General features: G+C 38.7%; 1 protein-coding gene across 42 annotated transcripts in view; it reads right to left on the bottom strand.

The window, feature by feature from the left end:
- The window catches only part of PBRM1 (polybromo 1), a 106,924-nt gene that overhangs the window by 32,977 nt on the left and 53,694 nt on the right, over window positions 1-20,253 (bottom strand). For 32 of the 42 annotated variants that reach the window (XM_059879516.1, XM_005222979.5, XM_024982491.2 and 29 more), the window contains 6 exons: window positions 16,867-16,972; window positions 12,689-13,331; window positions 8,585-8,796; window positions 3,195-3,380; window positions 2,124-2,281; window positions 1,147-1,410 (listed from right to left, as the gene is read on the bottom strand). In XM_059879516.1, coding sequence (XP_059735499.1) covers window positions 1,147-1,410; window positions 2,124-2,281; window positions 3,195-3,380; window positions 8,585-8,796; window positions 12,689-13,331; window positions 16,867-16,972 — 1,569 coding nt within the window. The remainder of the gene's footprint in view (window positions 1-1,146; window positions 1,411-2,123; window positions 2,282-3,194; window positions 3,381-8,584; window positions 8,797-12,688; window positions 13,332-16,866; window positions 16,973-20,253) is intronic. The other 10 variants (XM_024982484.2, XM_024982495.2, XM_059879522.1 and 7 more) reach the window with 1 other exon arrangement.

Raw genomic sequence — 20,253 nt, 5'->3', positions numbered from 1 at the left:
TTGAGGGACTATCTATTTAAAGACATCAATCCAGATGAATATTATGCCTTATCAAATAATTTCTCTTTTGATCTACGAATATATAGAAGTGTATTACTAAATTTTCCTAATTTTGACTAATCCTTATATTCCAAGAATGAACTTCCTTCTACTTGGTGATGCTGCTCTCAGAGAACTAATGTGATTTCATTTGTATCTGATTTCACTTTTTTTCCCAAGTATTTTTTGTATCAATATTTATAAACTGATACTCAACTGCAGTTTTCTGTTTTTATTTTTTGACTTTGGATCAAAGATTATTCTGTCCTGGTAAGACAAACTAGGAAGTTTTCCTTGATCTCCATACTCCGTGATAATTTTTTTTGGCTTTACTGCACAGCATGTGGGATCTTAGTTCCCCAACCAGGGATCAAACTCATGCCACCATGCAGTAGAAGCGTGGAGTCTTAATCACCCCAGGACTGCCTGGGAACTCCTGGAATACTTTCAAGGGTGAAAGAATTTACCTATGGAATTATCTGACCTAAGTACTTTTTGGACTGAGCTCTCTGACATTAAAAAAAAAAAAAAAAAAAACTTCATGTTGTTATCTACTTAAACATTTTATCTCTTCTTGATTTCATTTAACTAATTGGTATTATCTTGGAAAATTACTCATTTCATTCAGATCTTACTATTATTATTTGTTTTTGTTTTAGTTATTTTTTGACTGCACCAAGAGGCTTGTGAGATCTTAGTTCCCCCAACAGGGACTGAACCCAGGCCCTCGCCAATGAAAGTACAAAGTCCTAACCTCTGAACTGCCAGGGAATGCCTTCATTCAGGTTTTCAAATTTATTAACAGAAATGCACAAGTCTAAATTTCCTCTATATTTTGTATGTTGAGCTTAATGCCTTTCTTTTTCCTTTATTAGGACAATTGGTAGTTTATCTCATTGAACCCATCAAAGTCTCCTTTTCAGTCCTGCTATTATGTTTTTCAAGTATTAATTTCTCTTTCCTTTATAGTTCCCTTCTTTTTGTTAGGCTAAAGTTTTATATTATTACTCTTTTTCTAATTCTGAAGTTGAATACTTTATTCATTTATTTTTGAGAAGGGGTGTTTTGAAATTAAAATTCTTTTCTGTGTGGCTATTATCTACATACCTTTTCCAAGTTACAACTGTCTTCAGTTCGACTGTCCTCTGAGTTGTCTGTATTCTTCTCATCATCCGCTTTATCTGCGTTTGCAAATACAGAGGCCACTCGGACCACAGGCAAGGGCACATCTCGAGGGACAAACCTAACCGAGCTGACGGGCATGGTCCACAGTTTAATTTTCTTAAAAGATTTGGTTTTGGCAGAATATCGTGATTCACAGACAAAAACATCCTCATCTCGAAAATTTTCTGGGCATAATTTAAAGTATTCCTGGTGCATATAAGAATAAAATCAATTAGGTGAATTTTCTGAAAACCAATCAACCAAAAAACACAAAAACACCAACCAAGCAAAGAAATAAAAGCTAAAGTGTTAAGACTTTTTGACAACAACAAATGGTAAATGGTTAGAGGTCAGGAGTATTTCCTTATATAGAATGGCATTACTCAGTATATTCTATTTAGCTTATTTAGTTTACCTCCCTGATGAACAGGGAGGCCTGGTGTGCTGCAGTCCATGGGGTCGCAAAGAGTCGGACACAACTGAGCGACTGAACTGACCTGAAGTTTTACCAACTGCTCCTATGACAGTACATTAGTATTTTAGACAGCTAGTTCTTTAAAGCTTTGAGCCTGTGCCTATAGTAGACAGACAAACAAAAAGTACACCATATTACCTAGAACCACACTGAAGATTTAATGATTCTTCAGAAAATGTCATCTTTAAAAATTTGTCTGGCAATATAAAAAAATTTAAGCTAACTGCATATAGCTATATAGCACAGGCAGCAAAGGGTCTTTCACTTTTATGCTCAGATTTATTTGTCCTCAAATCTTTACATAAAGCCAGAGACACAGCCTAAAAAAATTCAAACAGTTTTAAACAGAGCTATTCATTTCGTAAATATCAATTTTCTGTGGTTGTGAAACTCCATGTGAACTCCATGAAATAATTTACTGTTTGGGGATTAATAAGTTTCTTACCTTGACAAACATGACCACACATTTTCCTAGAATTTTACTAACAGGAACTTTATTGTAATAGTCACTCTTAAAAACTTCTTTTTCTAGAAATTTCCGTGTAGCCAAATGGAATGTTTCATTTGGCCGATAAAACCAACAGCCATACAACCATTTTTCACCTCAAAAACAAAGAGGGAAAAAGAGAGAGAATTACCATTAATGGAAATAACATATTCTTTGTAAAATGAGCAAATACTCCATCCAATCTGCCGTGGGCTGAACCGAGCAATGTGCTTTTAGGCCATGGTTCCTTAACAGAATTATCTTAGAAGAAATAATACTAAAAATACTAAAGTGAAATCACACCTAAAAATGCTACTTTCCCCCTTATAGTAAAAGAAGTAAAATAAATAGAACAAGGAACGGGATGGGACCTACTCTACTCTGCTGGGTCAGGACACAGCTAAAGCTGTGTGCTTTAATAAGGATGTAAGACATACTAAAGGACATATGTAGCACTTGGGTTCAAGAATACAAAGGTAAATACCTTTGTATTTATGATGTATTTATGAAAGAACTGGATTGTCTGGATCACACTTCTGCTTGGTTTTGGCTTCATTAACTCCTATTCATTCTCTGTTTCAAGATAAAGCCAACTGTTCTAGGAAGCCTTTTTGAAATCAAATTCGAAGCCAAATTCTAAGCCACATGTCTCTCTATAACAATTTCTTCTTTATTTGTGACTTTTACCAGAGTGGTTTTGCCAGGAACAAAACACAGACCTTTTGTTCTGATTCTCGGCCATCCTACAGGGTTTGGCTCCCGGATTTTTTTAATAAGTATCAGTTGAATGAATGAATCTCATCTAGACTTCAAGAAGTTGCGTCTCTTTTGACTCAGCTATGCCACTGCCCAACAGAGCTCGATCCTATGTTCCTCATATAGTGGGTATTGAATTGTACTTATTAAGAGTGTAAAACAACTACTGTGGAAAGGCATAAAGATGTCTGAGTTACAATTTCCTTCCCTGAGAAACAAGGAGTAAGATAATCACATCTCACCAATTTGCTCCCCAATTTAAAATGAACTTACCAGCAGAATCTTCCCACAGTCTCTCAATACAGACGATATGCGGTTGTAGATTGACCTCTGAGGGCTCCACATAGACGTAATCTCCAACATGGTACATGCTGTTCTTAAAGCTGCAGTCCTGGCTGTATGTGCGATGTAAGCCTGAGAGGCCTGCAGCTCCTGAGGAATCTTCACTCTTTTCAGCTTCTTAGGTGAAAAAGAGAAAAATGTTCTCATGAAAGGGATGTGGCAATCAGATGCAGGATTAAAACTACACGTACTAATACATTTAATTCTTTTCCAGATACTCCAAGGCAGGATTCAGGACAAATAGTATGATATACACATTCCTAACAGTCTCTACTCAAAATTGTCTTTTAAAATTACAACCAACTGCCATTAATTTAAATAAATACATAAAGTATCTACAGAATAAAAATAATCACCATAATAATATATGCTCACTGTAGTCATTTTGGATGATACAGAAAGGTATAAAGAAGAAAACAAGCCACTCATAAATCATGTGATCCTAGAGATAATCTTGTATGTACTTTCTTGCCATCTTAATACCTCTGAAATTTCTTTCTTCTGACTGTTATTACATGGTTATGTCACAATGAATGGAATCTTAGAACTAACGAGACATGTATTTCATACAACATACTGTAAACTATATATGAAAAGTATTAGTCACTCAGTCGTGACGGACTCTTTGCGACCCCATGGACTGTAGCCTGCCAGTCTCCTCTGTCCGTGGAATTGTCCAGGCAAGAATATTGGAGTGGGTTGCCATTTCCTTCTCCAGGGATCAAACCTGTGCCTCCTGCAATGCAGGCAGATTCTTTACTGTCTGAGCTATCAGAGAAGCCCAGAAACTGTATCTTTATACACTTAATATCATAAAAATTTCCTCTGAGATCAAATGCTTTTCAAGAAGATTTTTAGTTTTGCTAAAGAATATTTTTTAATGGCTTCCATATCACAAGCTGGAATCAAGATTTCCAGGAGAAATATCAACAACTTCAGATATGCAGACGATACCACTCTAATGGCAGAAAGCCAAGAGGAACTGAAGATCATCTTGATGAGGATGAAAGACAGGAGTCAAACAGTGGGCTTAAAGGTCACCATTCAAAAAACTAAGATCATGGCATCTGGTCCCATCACTCATGGCAAATAGATGGGAAAAGAGTGGTAGCAGTGACAGATTTTATTTTCCTGGGCTCGAAAATCACCATGGATGATGGCAGTCATGAAATTAAAAGACGCTTAATCCTTGGAAGGAAAGCTAAAACAAACCTAAACAGTGTATTAAAAAGCAAAGATGTCACTTTGCCAACAAAGACCTGTTATAGTCGAAGCTATGGTTTATCCAGTAGTCATGTATGGATGTCAAAGTTGGACCATAAAGAAAGCTGAGTGCTGAAGAACTAATGTCTTCAAACTGTGGTGCTGGAGAAGAGTCTTGAGAGTCCTTTGGACTGGAAGGAGATCAACCAAACAATGCTAAAGGAAATCAACCCTAAATATTAATTGAAAGGACTGATGCTGAAGCTCCAATACTTTGGCCATCTGATGCGAAGATCTAACAATGGAAAGGACTCTGATGCTGGGAAGGACTGAAGGCAAAAAGAGGAAGAGGGTGGCAGAGGATGAGATGGTTAGATAGCATCATCAACTCAATGGACATGAATCTGAGCAAACTCTGGGAGATAGTAAAGAACAGGGAAACCTAGCATACTATACAGTCCACGGGGTCACAAAGAGTCGGACATGACTTAGCAACTAAACAACATGTAAGCCATCATTTACAAACACCATAGTTTCTTCTTTAGTAAAAAGCTTTGCCGTTTCTTTGATTACTTCATTCGGATAATTTTTCATAAACAGAAGATCTGGAAATAAGCACATTAAATGTTTTTAAATGCATGTTCCAAATTGACCCCCAAAGTCTATACCAATCTAAATCCATCACTATTTGGCTACAAGGGAGTGGGGGTCTGTTTCTCCATTCACTCTCTAACACTGGTATTATACATTTTTAAAAGAGTTTTGACAATTTTGGCGGAAAATGTTGTCTAGTAGTTGATTAATCAAATGAATCCTTGTGACATATGCAGTAGATTCACAAGGTTCTTGAGAATTTTATGCCAGCAGAAATGCTGCCCTGAAAGGGACAGAAAGGGTACAAAATGAAAGGCTGGTAACCCCCCAAACTCTAGAGACAGGAAACAGGCTGACAAAACAACTCAGGTACAAACATGTGCTGCCTCTCATGAGAAAAGATGATTCGGGGGTAAAGTGTGGAGCCACAGAGAACTAGTTCCAGGCCTTGAAGCCTAGTATTTTCTCCTGCAGCCTTCACTTCTTCTGTTTCCGCTAAGGTTCTTTTTTTTGTTTTGTTCTTTATCTTAACATCTTAAGAGAGATTTCACTTAAATATTTGGTCCATTTAAATAAATATCTGCTTCTATTTAAAATGTTAAAACACTTAAAAAGCTGACTGGAAGCTCTCCAGCATACACAGGCCAGCATACACAGAGCTGGGTGAATGATGGATTTCACTGAGGACCAGATGTTATCTTTAGTTTTCCCCCACTGCCTGCTGCATTTTTCAAGAGAAAAATTCTCCCTGTCCCAAGATTAAAAGCTATTCTAGGAGATCAGAAGTTTAGAAGGTCAGGGGTCTCACTATTTAGTATAAATCCTTTCCTAACTCCCCTCTTCAGAACCATACCCCAACCCTTAGGTCAGCCTGGTATCCCTGAGTCTGGACACTTCAGGGATGAACAGTCAGAGGAAGGGTGGGGAGGTAATCTAGAGGTTCAACTCCTTTAGACTTTCAACTCAACTTTTTGCTTCCAGTCTTGCATGCACCTTCATTTTTCAGGTGTACAGGGCATTCTAATGCTTGCGCCTTTCTCAACAGGAAATGGCCTAAGGTCTTTATCCAACGGTAGCCTTGAAGCCAGCATTAGCTATCAATTTTTCTAGCTTCTAAATTTTAACTGCCATTATCTTCTCTTCCACTATTTCCTTCGCTTTTTTTGAGGGGAGTGAATGATTTTGTGCTTGTTTTAAAAGCCCCCTTTCGTCATTTGAATCGTTTTGGAAGGAGCAATGGTATCTGCATACCATCTGCCCACGTTTATGTAGTCTTATTTTGCTTACTGAGCCAAGTAGGAATAGTTAGTTCTGGCATTTAATATAAAAAAACAGGGTGTGTGACATCTTGTTTCCTTCAATTTCCACTGATTATTAAGAAATCTACTCCGTGACTTAAAGACAGAGAAGGCTGACTGACATACAACCACCATTCTTTTCAGCATTTTGCCATCTTTCAATACTCATAAATAACTAGTTACAACAACCTTCAGAGTACTCTGCTTCTAAGCTTTTCCTACTCCATCCTTCCAGTGCTGACCTCACATTCTACGGCAAAGTACCACTTCCTACCTACCTCCAGTCTCATGCTGGGGAAAGAGTCTCTGAATTAGTGCAAAAGGTGAGTAATTACTGACAGGGATGCTCTGGCAGCCTCAGAAAGCAGTCCTTTGCAGCAGTCCTCCTTTGCTCTCATCAGCAAAGGCTCCCAGGCTCAGAAGACAGGTACCACATTGAAAAAAGAAATCCAAGTCCCCGTCCCTGGGATTCTCCAGGCAAGAACAGTGGAGTGGGTTGCCATTTCCTTCTCCAGTGCATGAAAGTGAAAAGTGAAAGTGAAGTCGCTCAGTCGTGTCCGACTTTTAGCAACCCCATGGACTGCAGCCTACAAGGCTCCTCTGTCCATGGGATTTTCCAGGCAAGAGTACTGGAGTGGAGTGCCACTGCCTTCTCTGCATTGGAGGCCACAACATATGAATTTTGGTGGGGGACATAATATTCAGTCTATGACAGCCTAATCTTAATAAGTCATACTTTTGCCAATTTTTGGTTTAGCCTGTCATTTGCTGAGAAAGGCGCATCAAGATTCTAATAACTGAAATGTTTCCCTTTTCAGTTCTGTCAGCTTTTGCTTCATGTACTTTGCAGCCCCACTGTTAGGTACATTTTGTTTGCTGCTTAGTTTCTAAGTCGTGTCTGGCTCTTCTGCGACCCCATGGACTGCAGCCTGCCAGGTTCCTCTGTCCATGGGATTTCCCAGGCAAGAATACTGGAGTGGGTTGCCATTTTCTCCTCCATAGGTACATATACATTTATAAGTATTATATGTTTTTGACCCTTTTAACATTTTAAAATGTCCCTCTTCATCTCTAGTAATATTTCTTAAAGTTTATTTGTCTGATTAATATAGCCACTCCAAGTCATTATGGTTACTATTTGCATGGTGTATCTTTCCCCTTCACCTCATCAGCTTCTCGCAACTCCTCTACACACGGGCAGCTTTCCAGTTAACCAAGAATGTGTGAAGAGCTTATGTTAGTCCTTCTACAATAATTTTCAGGATATTCCTCAACGTCAACTGTTACCTGGGGCAAGCAAAGCTCCAAGTTTACTCAGTTCATTCCTGCATCAACTGCTTTTGTTGGTGGTCAAGACATAAAACCACCCCCTCTTCCAGTCCAACACACACCCACACACACCCATGCACTCTCTCTCTCTCTCATCATCATCAATGAGCACATTCCCTATGGCAAAAAGCTGCTGGTTTCTACTGGCAGGTAGCCCTATGCTGGTAAATTCAGTCCTCACCAACCGGGTTCCTTTCTCTTCTCTTTTGCATATGCCACTGCTTATGAGAATTTGCTTAAATCAACTTATTTTGCTCCCTTTCCTGAGGAAAAAATTCTAAGGAACAGACTTGATGCCAAAGATAAATATGACTCTTGGAAAAGTTATACATTCTAGGTATTTTATGTGAACTCTTTTTTCAGGAATGATTAACTTTCTAATAAAAGTTCCTACTTTCAAATATTTCTAAGCTCTGGCAAGTGACTCAAGGTAACATTTTTAGGTTGATACAATTAAAATAAAAATTTCCTCCTCCTTAAGTGGTTCAACCAAAGTATCTACTTGTCTTGAGTCCATATAAGGACAGCTATGCTGTTGAACAATAGGGCAGAAACTTTATGCACTCACTGCTGAGAATGCTTTTGAGCCTCAGCTGGGCCCCTTAGGTTTTTATTTACTAGCAGTATTAAGAGGTATTAAGCTGCCACGTTTGTGAATTAACTGACTCTGTTCTGGAAATACTAAGAGTAAGAGCTGTGTCACAGGCAACTTACAATCTTTCCCAGTCTGACGACTAAGTTGATACTGACAGAAACATTTCCAGCTTACCATGTCCATTTGGTAAGAGCCAACACCCTGAGTCTTCATTTATACAAAGAGAGGTCTATTCTACAGCAAGACCACCTAGGATAGAGTATAATGTTCCTTCACATTTAACAAAATGAAAAGAAACTAACCTCTTTTTTCTTCTTCTCGTTTTAGTTTATCTTCCTCTATTTCTTTTGGCAGTTTTTCCTTCTTTTCTTTCTCCACATCATTATGCAAATGTTTTGTGGTATAGCTGAGTGCTGGTGAAAGAAGGATCTCTCCATTTTTGCAGAGTTCATCACGAATTTTAATAAAAAACTGCTGAAGTTCTACCGCATCCTCATATATTTCAGAATCTGTCCTATAACAGCATCAAGAACATTCATTGACAATATGCTTCTTTCAAACACCCTGATCATATGTTAAGCATTCTATGAAATGCTTCTTTACTGTATTCATTGATATAGTGATAACTTCTGAGCAGTTCTAATATGGGTATCTCCTTAAAATTTGTTCAATTTTACCTCAGTGAGCCTCCTGCCCACCAGTTCCCATTTCTTTAAGGCTCACTCCCTGTATAGCTCATGTAAAATCATCCAGCTTCCTGGGGGAGAAACGTGGTACATTCACTACTAAGTTTGGCAACAGAAGAGGGATGCCAGAACCAAGGACTATACTAAGGCTTCATACCGCATCTAACACTTACCTGAATCTAATCTTGGGATTAATTCTAACTTTCTTTTAGTTAAGGGATCAACACACTAGATAAAATATTAACAGAAGATTTAGCCTTTTTTTAGGGGGGGTGGATCTATATCATGGTTGTCTAGGCTGCTGCTGCTGCTGCTAAGTCACTTCAGTCATGTCCGACTCTGTGTGACCCCATAGACGTTAGCCCACCAGGCTCTCCTGCCCCTGGGATTCTCCAGGCAAGAACACTGGAGTGGGTATCTAGGCTGCTAGGACTCAGTAAATATTTGAACCTAAATTGCAAAGTCCTGAGAGTATCATAAAATGGGTGTAGGCCTCAGAGTTAGTGTTCATTTTAGTTCCCGAGAAATACCTACATAATTCTGGGGAACCAGCAGAGGCAACACAGTGAAAGATAGAAAAAAAAAAAATCATCTGTGTCATACTGAAAACTTTTAAGAGATTCTCCCCATTTATAAAATTAAACGATTGGGCAAAATGAACTTCATAATTTAGACTCAAAGAAATTTTATTACTATTTGTCATCCACTGTGTTGGTCTGAGGAAGGCCTAAAGATAATTCTATTAACTACTAGGAATATCAGGGCTTGAAAAATTATTCACAAGGATAACCAGAGACAAAGACTTAGCAGCAGTCATGGAGGCATTCTAGCCAGGGCAGTGTGGATGCTGCAGCCAAGCCCAGTCAGCTGCTTGCTGACACCGACCATTAGAGCATCTTACTCCAGAATGCTGACCACAAGCACAGGCGACCTGGCAACCTAAAACACTGCCAATAACGACCCAGATGGGTGTTTCTAGGAAGATTCTAAAATCTTTTCGGGTTACAGAAATGCTAACACTTGTAGGAAAGCAATAAAACTAAAACGGGCCAAGGGAAGAAACTTCAACGACACTATTCTGATGCCTATTTTCTGAATAGAGACTTCTGAAGGCTGTTCACTTGAAATTAATTTTATAAGAGCTTATAATTACAAGTATAAAATTAAAACTGAAAATGCACTTTTGATAATCCATGCTACTTTCAAAGGGCAGATTTATAATTCCATCATGCACTCAGAACACTATAAAAACTACAAATTGTGTTAATTTTAAAATTACAAATTGTTTACTTCTGGGTTTTTCATTTAGTACTTTTGGATCTTGACTGATCTTGGGTAACTTAAACTGCAGAAAGTGAAACCTCAGACAAAGAAGGGAATACTGTAAAGTTACGCTGGACTCTACTCCAGTACTCTTGCCTGGAAAATCCCATGGATGGAGGAGCCTGGTGGGCTGCAATCCATGGGGTCGCTAAGAGTCAGACACGACTGAGCGACTTCACTTTCACTTTTATGCATTGGAGAAGGAAATGGCAACCCACTCCACTGTTCTTGCCTGGAGAATCCCAGGGACGGGGGAGCCTGGTGAGCTGCCGTTTATGGGGTCACACAGAGTCGGACACGACTGAAGTGACTTAGCAGCAGCAGCTACCTCCTAGGCCTCAACAGCAAAAGCTAATCAGGTCAATAATGGGAGAACGAAAAGAGTTTATTTCTTACAGATACAAATCTGCTTAGTTCCTAAACTAATCATGTCATCTATACAAGGAACAAAGCTGCTAATAATCTAAGAAAGAAAGAAAGTGAAGTTGCTCAGTCATGTCTGACTCTCTGCGACTCCATGAAGTATAGCCTGCCAGGCTCCTCGTCCATGGAATTTTCCAGGCAAGGGATAATGGAGTGGGTTGCCATTTCCTTCTCCAGGGGATCTTTCCAACCCAGAGATTGAACCCAGGTCTCCTGTACTGCAGGCAGACTCTTTACCATATGAGCCACGAGGGAAGCCTAATAATAATCTAAGAGACAAATGTATTGTGGAAGACTCATTCACAGAACTAAGCCCACGAAGTAATGGGGGTAGGGTATGGGGTAGGGAGAAGAGGAGTGACTTTAGATTTAAGGACTGTTTAAGTAAACTGAGAACAAGAATAGAACTCTAAACTCCATGAGGGAAGGGTTTGTCTGTTTTGTCCACTGGTATATTCCATGTATCCAGAACATGCTCGTAACTGGTAGCCATTTAATAAATATTTTTAGGATAAATGAAAACTAAGAAATAAATGAATGCAGATTCTGACTGCAAGATGCACTCCCCTTCCGGCTTTATTTCTTCACTGTTGAAGAATAAGGACCATATCTTAAACATGTCTCTCAGAGGCCTCTCCAACCTGACCCTAACTCTACCTATCCTGTGAACACACTGTACTCATTTCCTAATCTTATGCCTTTACTCACACCACTTACCTGATGTGAATCCCACCCATTTCCCCATTCTTCCCTGACATCTCATGCTCTTTAGAACCCTAAAGAAGTTTATTACTCCACCATCTTACTAAATACCAAGTCCTTAAATGTTATCTCATGCTGGGAACGATTGCTCCCTAAGCACAGGTGCTGTTCCAACTGTCAGACTTTAAGCTCTCAGAGCACAGAGCTCAAGTTTTACCATCCCTGGCTATACTGCTTGACTGGCCTCCTGGTGACTGGCTCAGCAGCAGCTCCCTGCAGTGAGGAACAAGATGAGTCGCCGCATTTACTAGTTGTGTGACTATGGCAAGTTACTTCTCTCTGTCGTGCACGTCTTCATATACAAATTGGAAGATTATCCCTTACCTATGATGGCTACAGTAAGGGTTAGAGATCGTCTACATGGTACTTTAGAAAGGGCAAGCGCTCAATAGGAACAGCAAATATTACTTTTCACTTTTCTTTCAAGATCCAGAGCAAACCCAGGCTTCGTCGAGTCCCTGGCTGGAATTACCCCATGCCCACTGACTAAAGGTCTAGCAATCAGCATAACAGATAATAAGCTCTAGGAAGGTAGGGTGTGTATTCTTAACTCTTTTATTCTCCCCAAGTGATCCCAAGAGCACCGAGAAGACCCACCATGATTGCAGAACTGAAACTATTTCCACAGCTGAGTATATGCTATTGTTGTGTGGCAAATATACAGCACAGATCAAAATTAGAAGGGGATTTAAGTTTGACGGAAATTTAAATTTGACTGCCTCTTCTTTTTATAACATTTAATGTCTGCAGAATGAACTTAAAAGTGACAAATCTGAAACTAAAAAGAAGCCCTTTGAGGAGTCTGAAATGGCAATCAAATTTAAATCAGTGTAAGCTCAGATCAATATTTTAGAGCTACTTTACTTAAAGCACACTTGCACTGAACTCAAACTTGAAAAGAAAATCCTATTATTATTTCTAATTAAAAGCATTCCATCCTTTTAAAATACATGTTCTATGAAAGGCTGTATTTTAAGTTTATCCTTTCAACATATCCTCAATTTTGTCTCTCATTTCTTCCCCTCATTGACCCAATTCAGTAGTGTGTCTTCTCTCCCCCAGAACATTCTTACTCTCTATACATTCTAATTAAAATTCAAAATAGCACCCTACCAACTGTACGCTGAAATAGCACATCAAAGCAAATTCTTTCCTCTATTTTACACCTTCTGTGTCACACCTTCTCAAAAAGAAATGACTTTGAAAACATACCGATTCATCCTTCTTGCCCTCTCCAATACTTCAAACATATGCTCTTGAAATAAATCAAGCCGTCGGTAGCGGTTATTTTCAACATTCTTCCTAATTATGTCAAAAGTAAGAGGAGGTTTGTTTGGAAAGCTGGGATCCACAGCAGGAATTTCTGCTAAGGAATCACTGTAGCATCTTCCTTCATCATCCTGATGACTCATGACTGACACAAAAAGATTATGGATAAGCTCCTGAATCAGCAAGGTTACATTTGGGACATGCGAGTCCTCATCTCCTTCTAAGTCTCTCCGAGTTTCAAGCAGCACTTTGTGTAGGACAAGGGCATCTTTGTAGATCAAAGACTCGGGCTCATTGTATGTACAGGCATTGTTAAACATCATGACGAAGTCCTCAACCATGGAGTCTATATCTTGGTATTTGTTGGCCATCATGTGACTTCGAATTTTTTCCATGTCCATGGGCTTTTTAATGGTCAAATAGTAGTCAGGCAGCTCGGATCTGGAGGGAAGCCTCAGAAATATGGCACTGAGGCGGCGACCCCTCTTATCAGTATAGTTCTTTACAGCTTCATAGACTTCATTTAGTTTCTGCTGCATTGGAGTCATGTATTTTGATTTTTTAGGAGAAATACCACTCTTCCTACCTAAAGAAAAAGACTTAATGTTAAATGAATAAAATAAAATAAATGAACCTAAATTTGTATAAAGTTGGTAGCATAACCCAAGGAAGGAATTATTTCAAGTGATGTATAAAACATAGTAATTAGCATTTTTCTAGTGAAATATATCCCATCAACAAAGAAAGAACTAGAAAAACAAACTATTTTCAGTACTCATATTTTTGGCGGAAGAGAAAGTACTGTTATGTTGAGATAGTTGTAAATAAGGCAGAATAAAGGAAATGAGCAGTTTTGTGACAGTCTAATTCCATCTCCTATGGTATCCTTGAGAACTGAGATTTTCATCAAGGAAAAAAAAGAGATAAAGACATTAAAACAGAGGACAATGAATAAAAACTTTGTGCCTGGAATCTCAATTGAGAGTATCGATATGAATTTATGGTGCATTTTCTCTTTAAATATAAAATACAAAATTTCTTAGCTCTGTCCAATGAAAATTCTAGAAACAGTGACCAACCTAGTTGCAGTATACCCCTAAATAATTCTGACTATATTTTTAGAATACTGATTTCAAAAACTAATGTTATTAGCTCTTTTGCAAATGGTTGATTCCTAGTCTACACAAGATCAGTTTGCTGTATCTTGAGACGCTAGACAGTAAGAGTCTATCAACGACTTCTTACTATGGCCAGCTCAAAAGACCACAGCAGCCAACCTGGGACAACATTAAATATCAACAAGAACCATAATTGCAGTGGGGTAAAACTCAGGAATATGTTTACATCTAGTAGTCCTTAATGATAAAAACAAACAATGGGGTAGATATTGCAGGATTTTAGTAAGCCAATGCATTATCTTGTCTGTATTTCATTACTTTGAAAACTGGTAAATGAAAAGGGAAATCTAGCTTTTATCCTTTCAAAAACCAAAACAATACATACAAACAAAAAAACCATCCACTGGGTAACCAAATATGGATGAGGCAGCTTTTCTACATAGAAGTATTCCAGTTAGTAACTGAACAAGCAGTGATAAAATTAAACTAGTACTACTTTACATCTCTTCAATCAATTTATGTAGCAAGCATCAATAGCTATTACCATAATTTAAAGAAACAACCAGATATTACATGCCACCTGACGGAAGACTATATTACCTCTTACGTCAGTTTCTGTGCCAAAGTGAGGGGAGAATCAAATTTAAAATCTAGGTCTGATCAACTACCAATTTATAGGAAATACAAAGGAACACGTGAATACTGCAGCAAAGGGATACAATTACCAAAACCTAGACTGTGGGAAACTACAGTACAAACCCAATTTCTTCAACAAACTGCAAGACAAAAAGGAAGAGATGGAGAACTCACAGACTAAGAGAACTATCAATCAAATGCAACATGTGGACCTTACTCAACAAGTTGAAACTGCATCTAATCAAGCCATTGAAGTTAATGTCCATTTGAAAGAAATAAGGAAAAAGTTAACTGATATCCTAAGGAGGACTGTACAAGGAAGTGACCAGGTTTCTAGAGTCAACAGCAGGAGGATGAAAAAAAGGAGGAGGACTGCTCTGAATTATGAGTTTAAGTAAAACAATCAAATGCAATACACAGAACTTGACTAGATCCTGCCTGGAAGAAACCAATTGTAAAAATATATTTGTGAGACAATCAGTAAAATTTGAAAATTTATCAGGTATTAGAGGAAACCAAGAAATTCCTAATTTTGTAATGTGTGACAATGATGTCATGATTATTTAAGAAACTATCTGCATATTTTAAAGATGCATACTGAACTATGTAGAAATAAAATGACATGACTGGATGTGTCTTATAATTCAGAATAAAGAAAAAAGAAGGGCAAAAGGGAATACAGGAAGTAAGTATGGCACAATCTTGATAAATGCTGAGTAATAGGTATAGAGAGTGATTCATTGTACTATTCTTTACATCTGTGTATGCTGCTGGCGCTAAGTCGCTTCAGTCATGTCCAACTCTGTGCGACGACATGGACTGCATGGCTTCTCTGTCCATGGGATTCTCCAGGCAAGAACACTGGAGTGAGTTGCCATTTCCTTCTCCAATGCATGAAAGTGGAAAGTGAAAGTGAAGTCGCTCAGTCGTGTCTGACTCTTAGCGACCCCATGGACTGCAGCCTACCAGGCTCCTCCATCCATGGGACTTTCCGGGCAACAGTACTGGAGTGGGGTGCCATTGCCTTGAGTTTTTCATAATATAACATTGAGAAATGAAAAGAAAATTAACATTGCATGGTAAAATCTCCTCTCCCTGAACTTTAAAAAATATATGTACATGCATTTATATATATTTAGTTCTATATTTACTATTAACTAAACAGTAACTAATACAGTTACTATTCAAGTATCTGTCATTAGTTTCTTAACTTATATAGTTAATTTTAGTTTTAAAATATATTATGTCCCTATAAATTAGGAGACTTTCATTCCTGCAAGTGAAAAATTAGAAGGTTTTCATTTCTGTATGCTTTTATAATTACATGAAAAAATAAATAAGTAGCTTAACAAAAAGGAATGATCACTTAAGCAATAAATCATACCCCAAACTACTGCAAATTCAGTTTAGTCATTCCATGTAAAGAAATTAAAGTTTGTTCTTTCCATTTTAGCAAATACGGCTCTAAAGAATATTTGACACCACCATCATTTGCTTAGTATTTATTTATATATTTTAAATAAGGCAGACACCTGTTCTTTAGCCCAATGGTACTAATTATTTTTGCTTTCTTTCTTCTCTTTACAGTTTGCTTTTTTTTGGATGTGGACCATCTTTAAAGTCTTTACAGAATTTGTTGCAATACTACTTCTGTTTTATGGGGTTTTTTTTGTTTTTGTTTTTTTTGGCTGCTTGGGGGTCCCAGCTCTTCAACCAGGATCAAACCCTAACCCCTGCAATGGAAGGCAAAGTCCTAACCAATAGACTGCCAGTGAAGTCCCTCTCACGGTTTTTAACATAACAACCATTCACAGCCCACACTCAACAGACAGCCGAGTTAACTTACAGTACAGTAACTAGACATCTCTAACCTCTCAAATTCTGTCTAGGAGGAACTCACTTTTAATTCCAGTAACTTAGCAAACAGACCGAAAAACAGGAAGAAAATTAAAACCTGCTCCTATACTTTTTCCAGGCATCACATGTAGAAAAAGTATCTATTCTCACTATTTAACATTTATAAAATGTCCACCGCATTCAAAAAAAGTAAAACCTTTTGACGTAATATTCTTCTATTCCTCATGCGCTTTTATGTTTACTTAAAATACAGAAGAGAGTACTTGAGAGAAACCAAGAAACTCTGTGCTGGAGTGCAAATTCAATTATATTCACCAATTAATTAAATACTTCAGTAAATCAGGAAACAGCAACCCACTCCAGTATTCTTGCGTGGAGAATCTCATGGACAGAGGAGCCTGGCAGGCTACAGTCCATGGGGTCACAACAGTCAGACACAACTTAGCAACTAAACCAACCAACCCATACTTGACAGACTGAACTGAACCACGAAGTGTGAGGCTGCCTTACTCAGCTTGAGTTTGGGAGATGCCATGTCATCATCATCAGGCAGTGGGCCCAGCTCTTTCCTTTTATCCTTGAGTAACTTCTCCAGGATGTGTGCATCGTTGTACACCTATATTCAATTACAAATATAATTAAAATTATTTTCTAAGAAGCTTTCTATTAAAGTATAATATGTATCCATAAAGAAGTTTTAAAACACAGGTTAGGACAGTTGAGAACTAAAGAAATAAAGCCTGAGACCACAACAGAGCAACAAATCACATCTCTGTGGGGTGGGTCTTGGTTCATTGTTTAAAGCTTTCCAGTATTTCTAATGTGCACCCATGCCAGCTGAAGTTTGAGAACTACTGTAGTAGAATCACTACAAGTTTCTGCAGAAGTTCTGAAACATATTTACATGTGCTGTTTCTTCATAAATCTCTCTTACACTGGACCCTCTAGGTAGCAGACTGAGCTCAATGGAAAGTAAAAATACATGATAGCTGGAAAAAAACATCTCAAATATTATTAAAAGAGATTTAATATCAGTGTGCATTCATAGCCTGGAATCTGATTTGTGAAAAGCAATAATCTCTGCTTAGTCTCTCTCTCTCTCTCTGAAGACTGAGCCAAGGGTGATAATATATAGCCATGGACAAAGTTACTCACCCAATGGCTTGGCCCCCACAGTTGCCTCCTCCCACCCCAGTCCAAAGGCTCTCCTCCCTGAATACCACCAGAGCAGAGGGACTGAGGGAATAAATGACCTCTCTTCTTTGGCAACCTCTCCTAAGGGTGGCTTTTTTCTCTACTGGTGGCAGACAAGTGGCACATTACCCAATGACACTGAGGACAGTATAAACCCCTATCACAGAAGAGAACCACTTCTCTGATTACAAGCACCCTCAGCACCTACTTTATTTTATACTCAAATGCAATAACATAAGAATGGAAATATAAATGATTTGAAAGTGTACTTTCATTTCTGGGAAACTTAGAGTAGACAGAGAAAACTCAGAAAGGATCTATGGACCCCCAAACCATGTTCACTGCAGCATGTTTACAATGGCCAAGATACGGAAACAACATAAGTGTTCACGAAAGAGTGACTGGATAAAGAAAATGTCACAGACAGGAATATCATTCAGCCATAAAAAGAATGAAATCCTGCCATTTGCGACAAGATGAAAGACAAATCCTAAGGGCATTATGCTAAATGAAATAAGGTGAGACAGAGAAATACAAATACTATATGATCTCACCTCCAAGGAAACTAAAATACCATTCCTCGGCCCCCCAAAAATCTCAAGCTCATAGATACAGAGAATAGACTGGTGGCTGCCAGAGGACAGGCAAGATGAGTAAAGGGGTCAAAGGCACAAACTCCAGTTATAAAGTAAGTAAGCCATGGGGACGCAATGTTCAGCATGGCAGCCATACTTAGTAACACCGTACTGTATATTTGCAAGATGCTAAGACAGTAGATCTTCCGAGAAGGCAATGGCACCCCACTCCAGTACTCTTGCCTGGAAAATCCCATGGACGGAGGGGCCTGTTGGGCTGCAGTCCATGGGGTCGCTAAGAGTCGGACACGACTGAGCGACTTCACTTTCACTTTTCACTTTCATGCATTGGAGAAGGAAATGGCAACCCACTCCAGTGTTCTTGCCTGGAGAATCCCAGGGACGGGGGAGCCTAGTGGGCTGCCGTCTATGGGGTCGCACAGAGTTGGGGCACGACTGAAGCGACTTAGCAGCAGCCAAGACAGTAGATCTTACAAGTTCTCATCACAAGAAAAAAATTGTTAACTGCATATGGTGATGGATGTTAACTAGACTTAATGTGATCATTTTCCAATATATATAAATATTCAATCACTATGTTGTACCCCTGAAACGCATGTCACTTATACTTCCATTTATTAATAAAAAATAAAGTAGATAACGGATACTGAGTAGAAAATATATGAAAGGAAGACTATATCATAGCTTTACTGATGAAGAACTGAAAATCAAGATGCTTCCTAACAAAATCAATTATATAAAGGTGTATTATTGAAAATATCCTAATATTTAGATTACTCTTGTTGTTTTTCAGGTGCTTATTTGTGTCCAACTCTTTAGTGACCCCATGGACTGCAGCACACCAGGTTTCCCTGTCCTTCACCATCTCCCAGAGTTTGCTCAAACTCATGTCCATTGAGTTGGTGATGCCATCCAACCATCTCATCCTCTGTCGTCCCCTTTTCCTCCTGCCTTCAATCTTTCCCATCACTAGGGTCTTTTCTAATGAGTCAGTTCTTCCCATCAGGTGGCCAAAGTACTGGAGCTTCAGCTTCAGCATCAGTCCTTCCAATGAATGCCTAGGATTGATTTCTTTTAGGATTGATTGGTTTGATCTCTTCACATCCAAGGGACTCTCAAGAGTCTTCTCAAACACCACAGTTCAAAAGCATCAATTCTTTGGCACTCCTCTTTCTTTATGGTCCAATTCTCACATTTTTACATGACTACTAGAAAAATCACAGCTTTGACTATACAGACCTTTGTCAGCAAAGTAATGTGTCTGCTTTTTAATATGCTGTATAGGTTGGTCATAGCTTTTCTTCCAAGGAGCAAGCATCTTTCAATTTCACGGCTGCAGTCACCACCTGCAGTGATTTTGGAGCCCAAGAAAATAAAGTCTGCCACTGTTTCCATTGTTTCCCCATCTATCTGCCATGAAGTGAGGGGACCAGATGCCAGGATCTTCGTTTTTTCAATGGTGAGTTTTAAGCCAGTTTTTTCACTCTCTTCTTTCACCTTTATCTAGAGGCTCTTCGGTTCCTTTTCACTTTCTGCCGTAAGGGTGGTAATCATCTACACATCTGAGGTTACTAATATTTCTCCTGGCAATCTGGATTCTAGCTTCTGCTTCATCCAGCCCAACATTTCACATGATGTACTCTGAACATAAGTTATTATAAAAGGTGACAATATACAGCCTTGATGCACTCCTTTCCCAATATGAAACCAGTCTGTTGTTCCATGTTTGGTTCTAACTGTTGCTTTTGACCTGAATACAGGTTTCTCAGGAGGCAGCTAAGGCGGTCTGGTATTCCCATCTCTTTAGGAATTTTCCAGTCTATTGTGATCCACACAGTGAAAGGCTTCAGTGTAGTCAATGAAGCAGATGTTTTTCTGGAATTCTCTTGCTTTTTCTATAATCTAATGGATGTTGGCAATTTGATCTCTGGTTCCTCTGCCTTTTCTAAATCCAGCTTGAGTATCTGGAAGTTCTCGGTTCATGTACTATTGAAGCCTGGCTTGGAGAATTTTGAGCATTACTTTGCAAGCGTGTGAGATGAGTGCAATTGTGTGGTAGTCTGAACATTCTTTGGGATTGCCTTTCTTTGGGATTGGAATGAAAACT

Source organism: Bos taurus, chromosome 22 (assembly GCF_002263795.3).
Source record: "Bos taurus isolate L1 Dominette 01449 registration number 42190680 breed Hereford chromosome 22, ARS-UCD2.0, whole genome shotgun sequence".
Taxonomy (NCBI): Eukaryota; Metazoa; Chordata; class Mammalia; order Artiodactyla; family Bovidae; genus Bos; species Bos taurus.
Note: the sequence above shows the minus strand (reverse complement) of the source record. Positions and strands in the feature narration are given on the sequence as shown.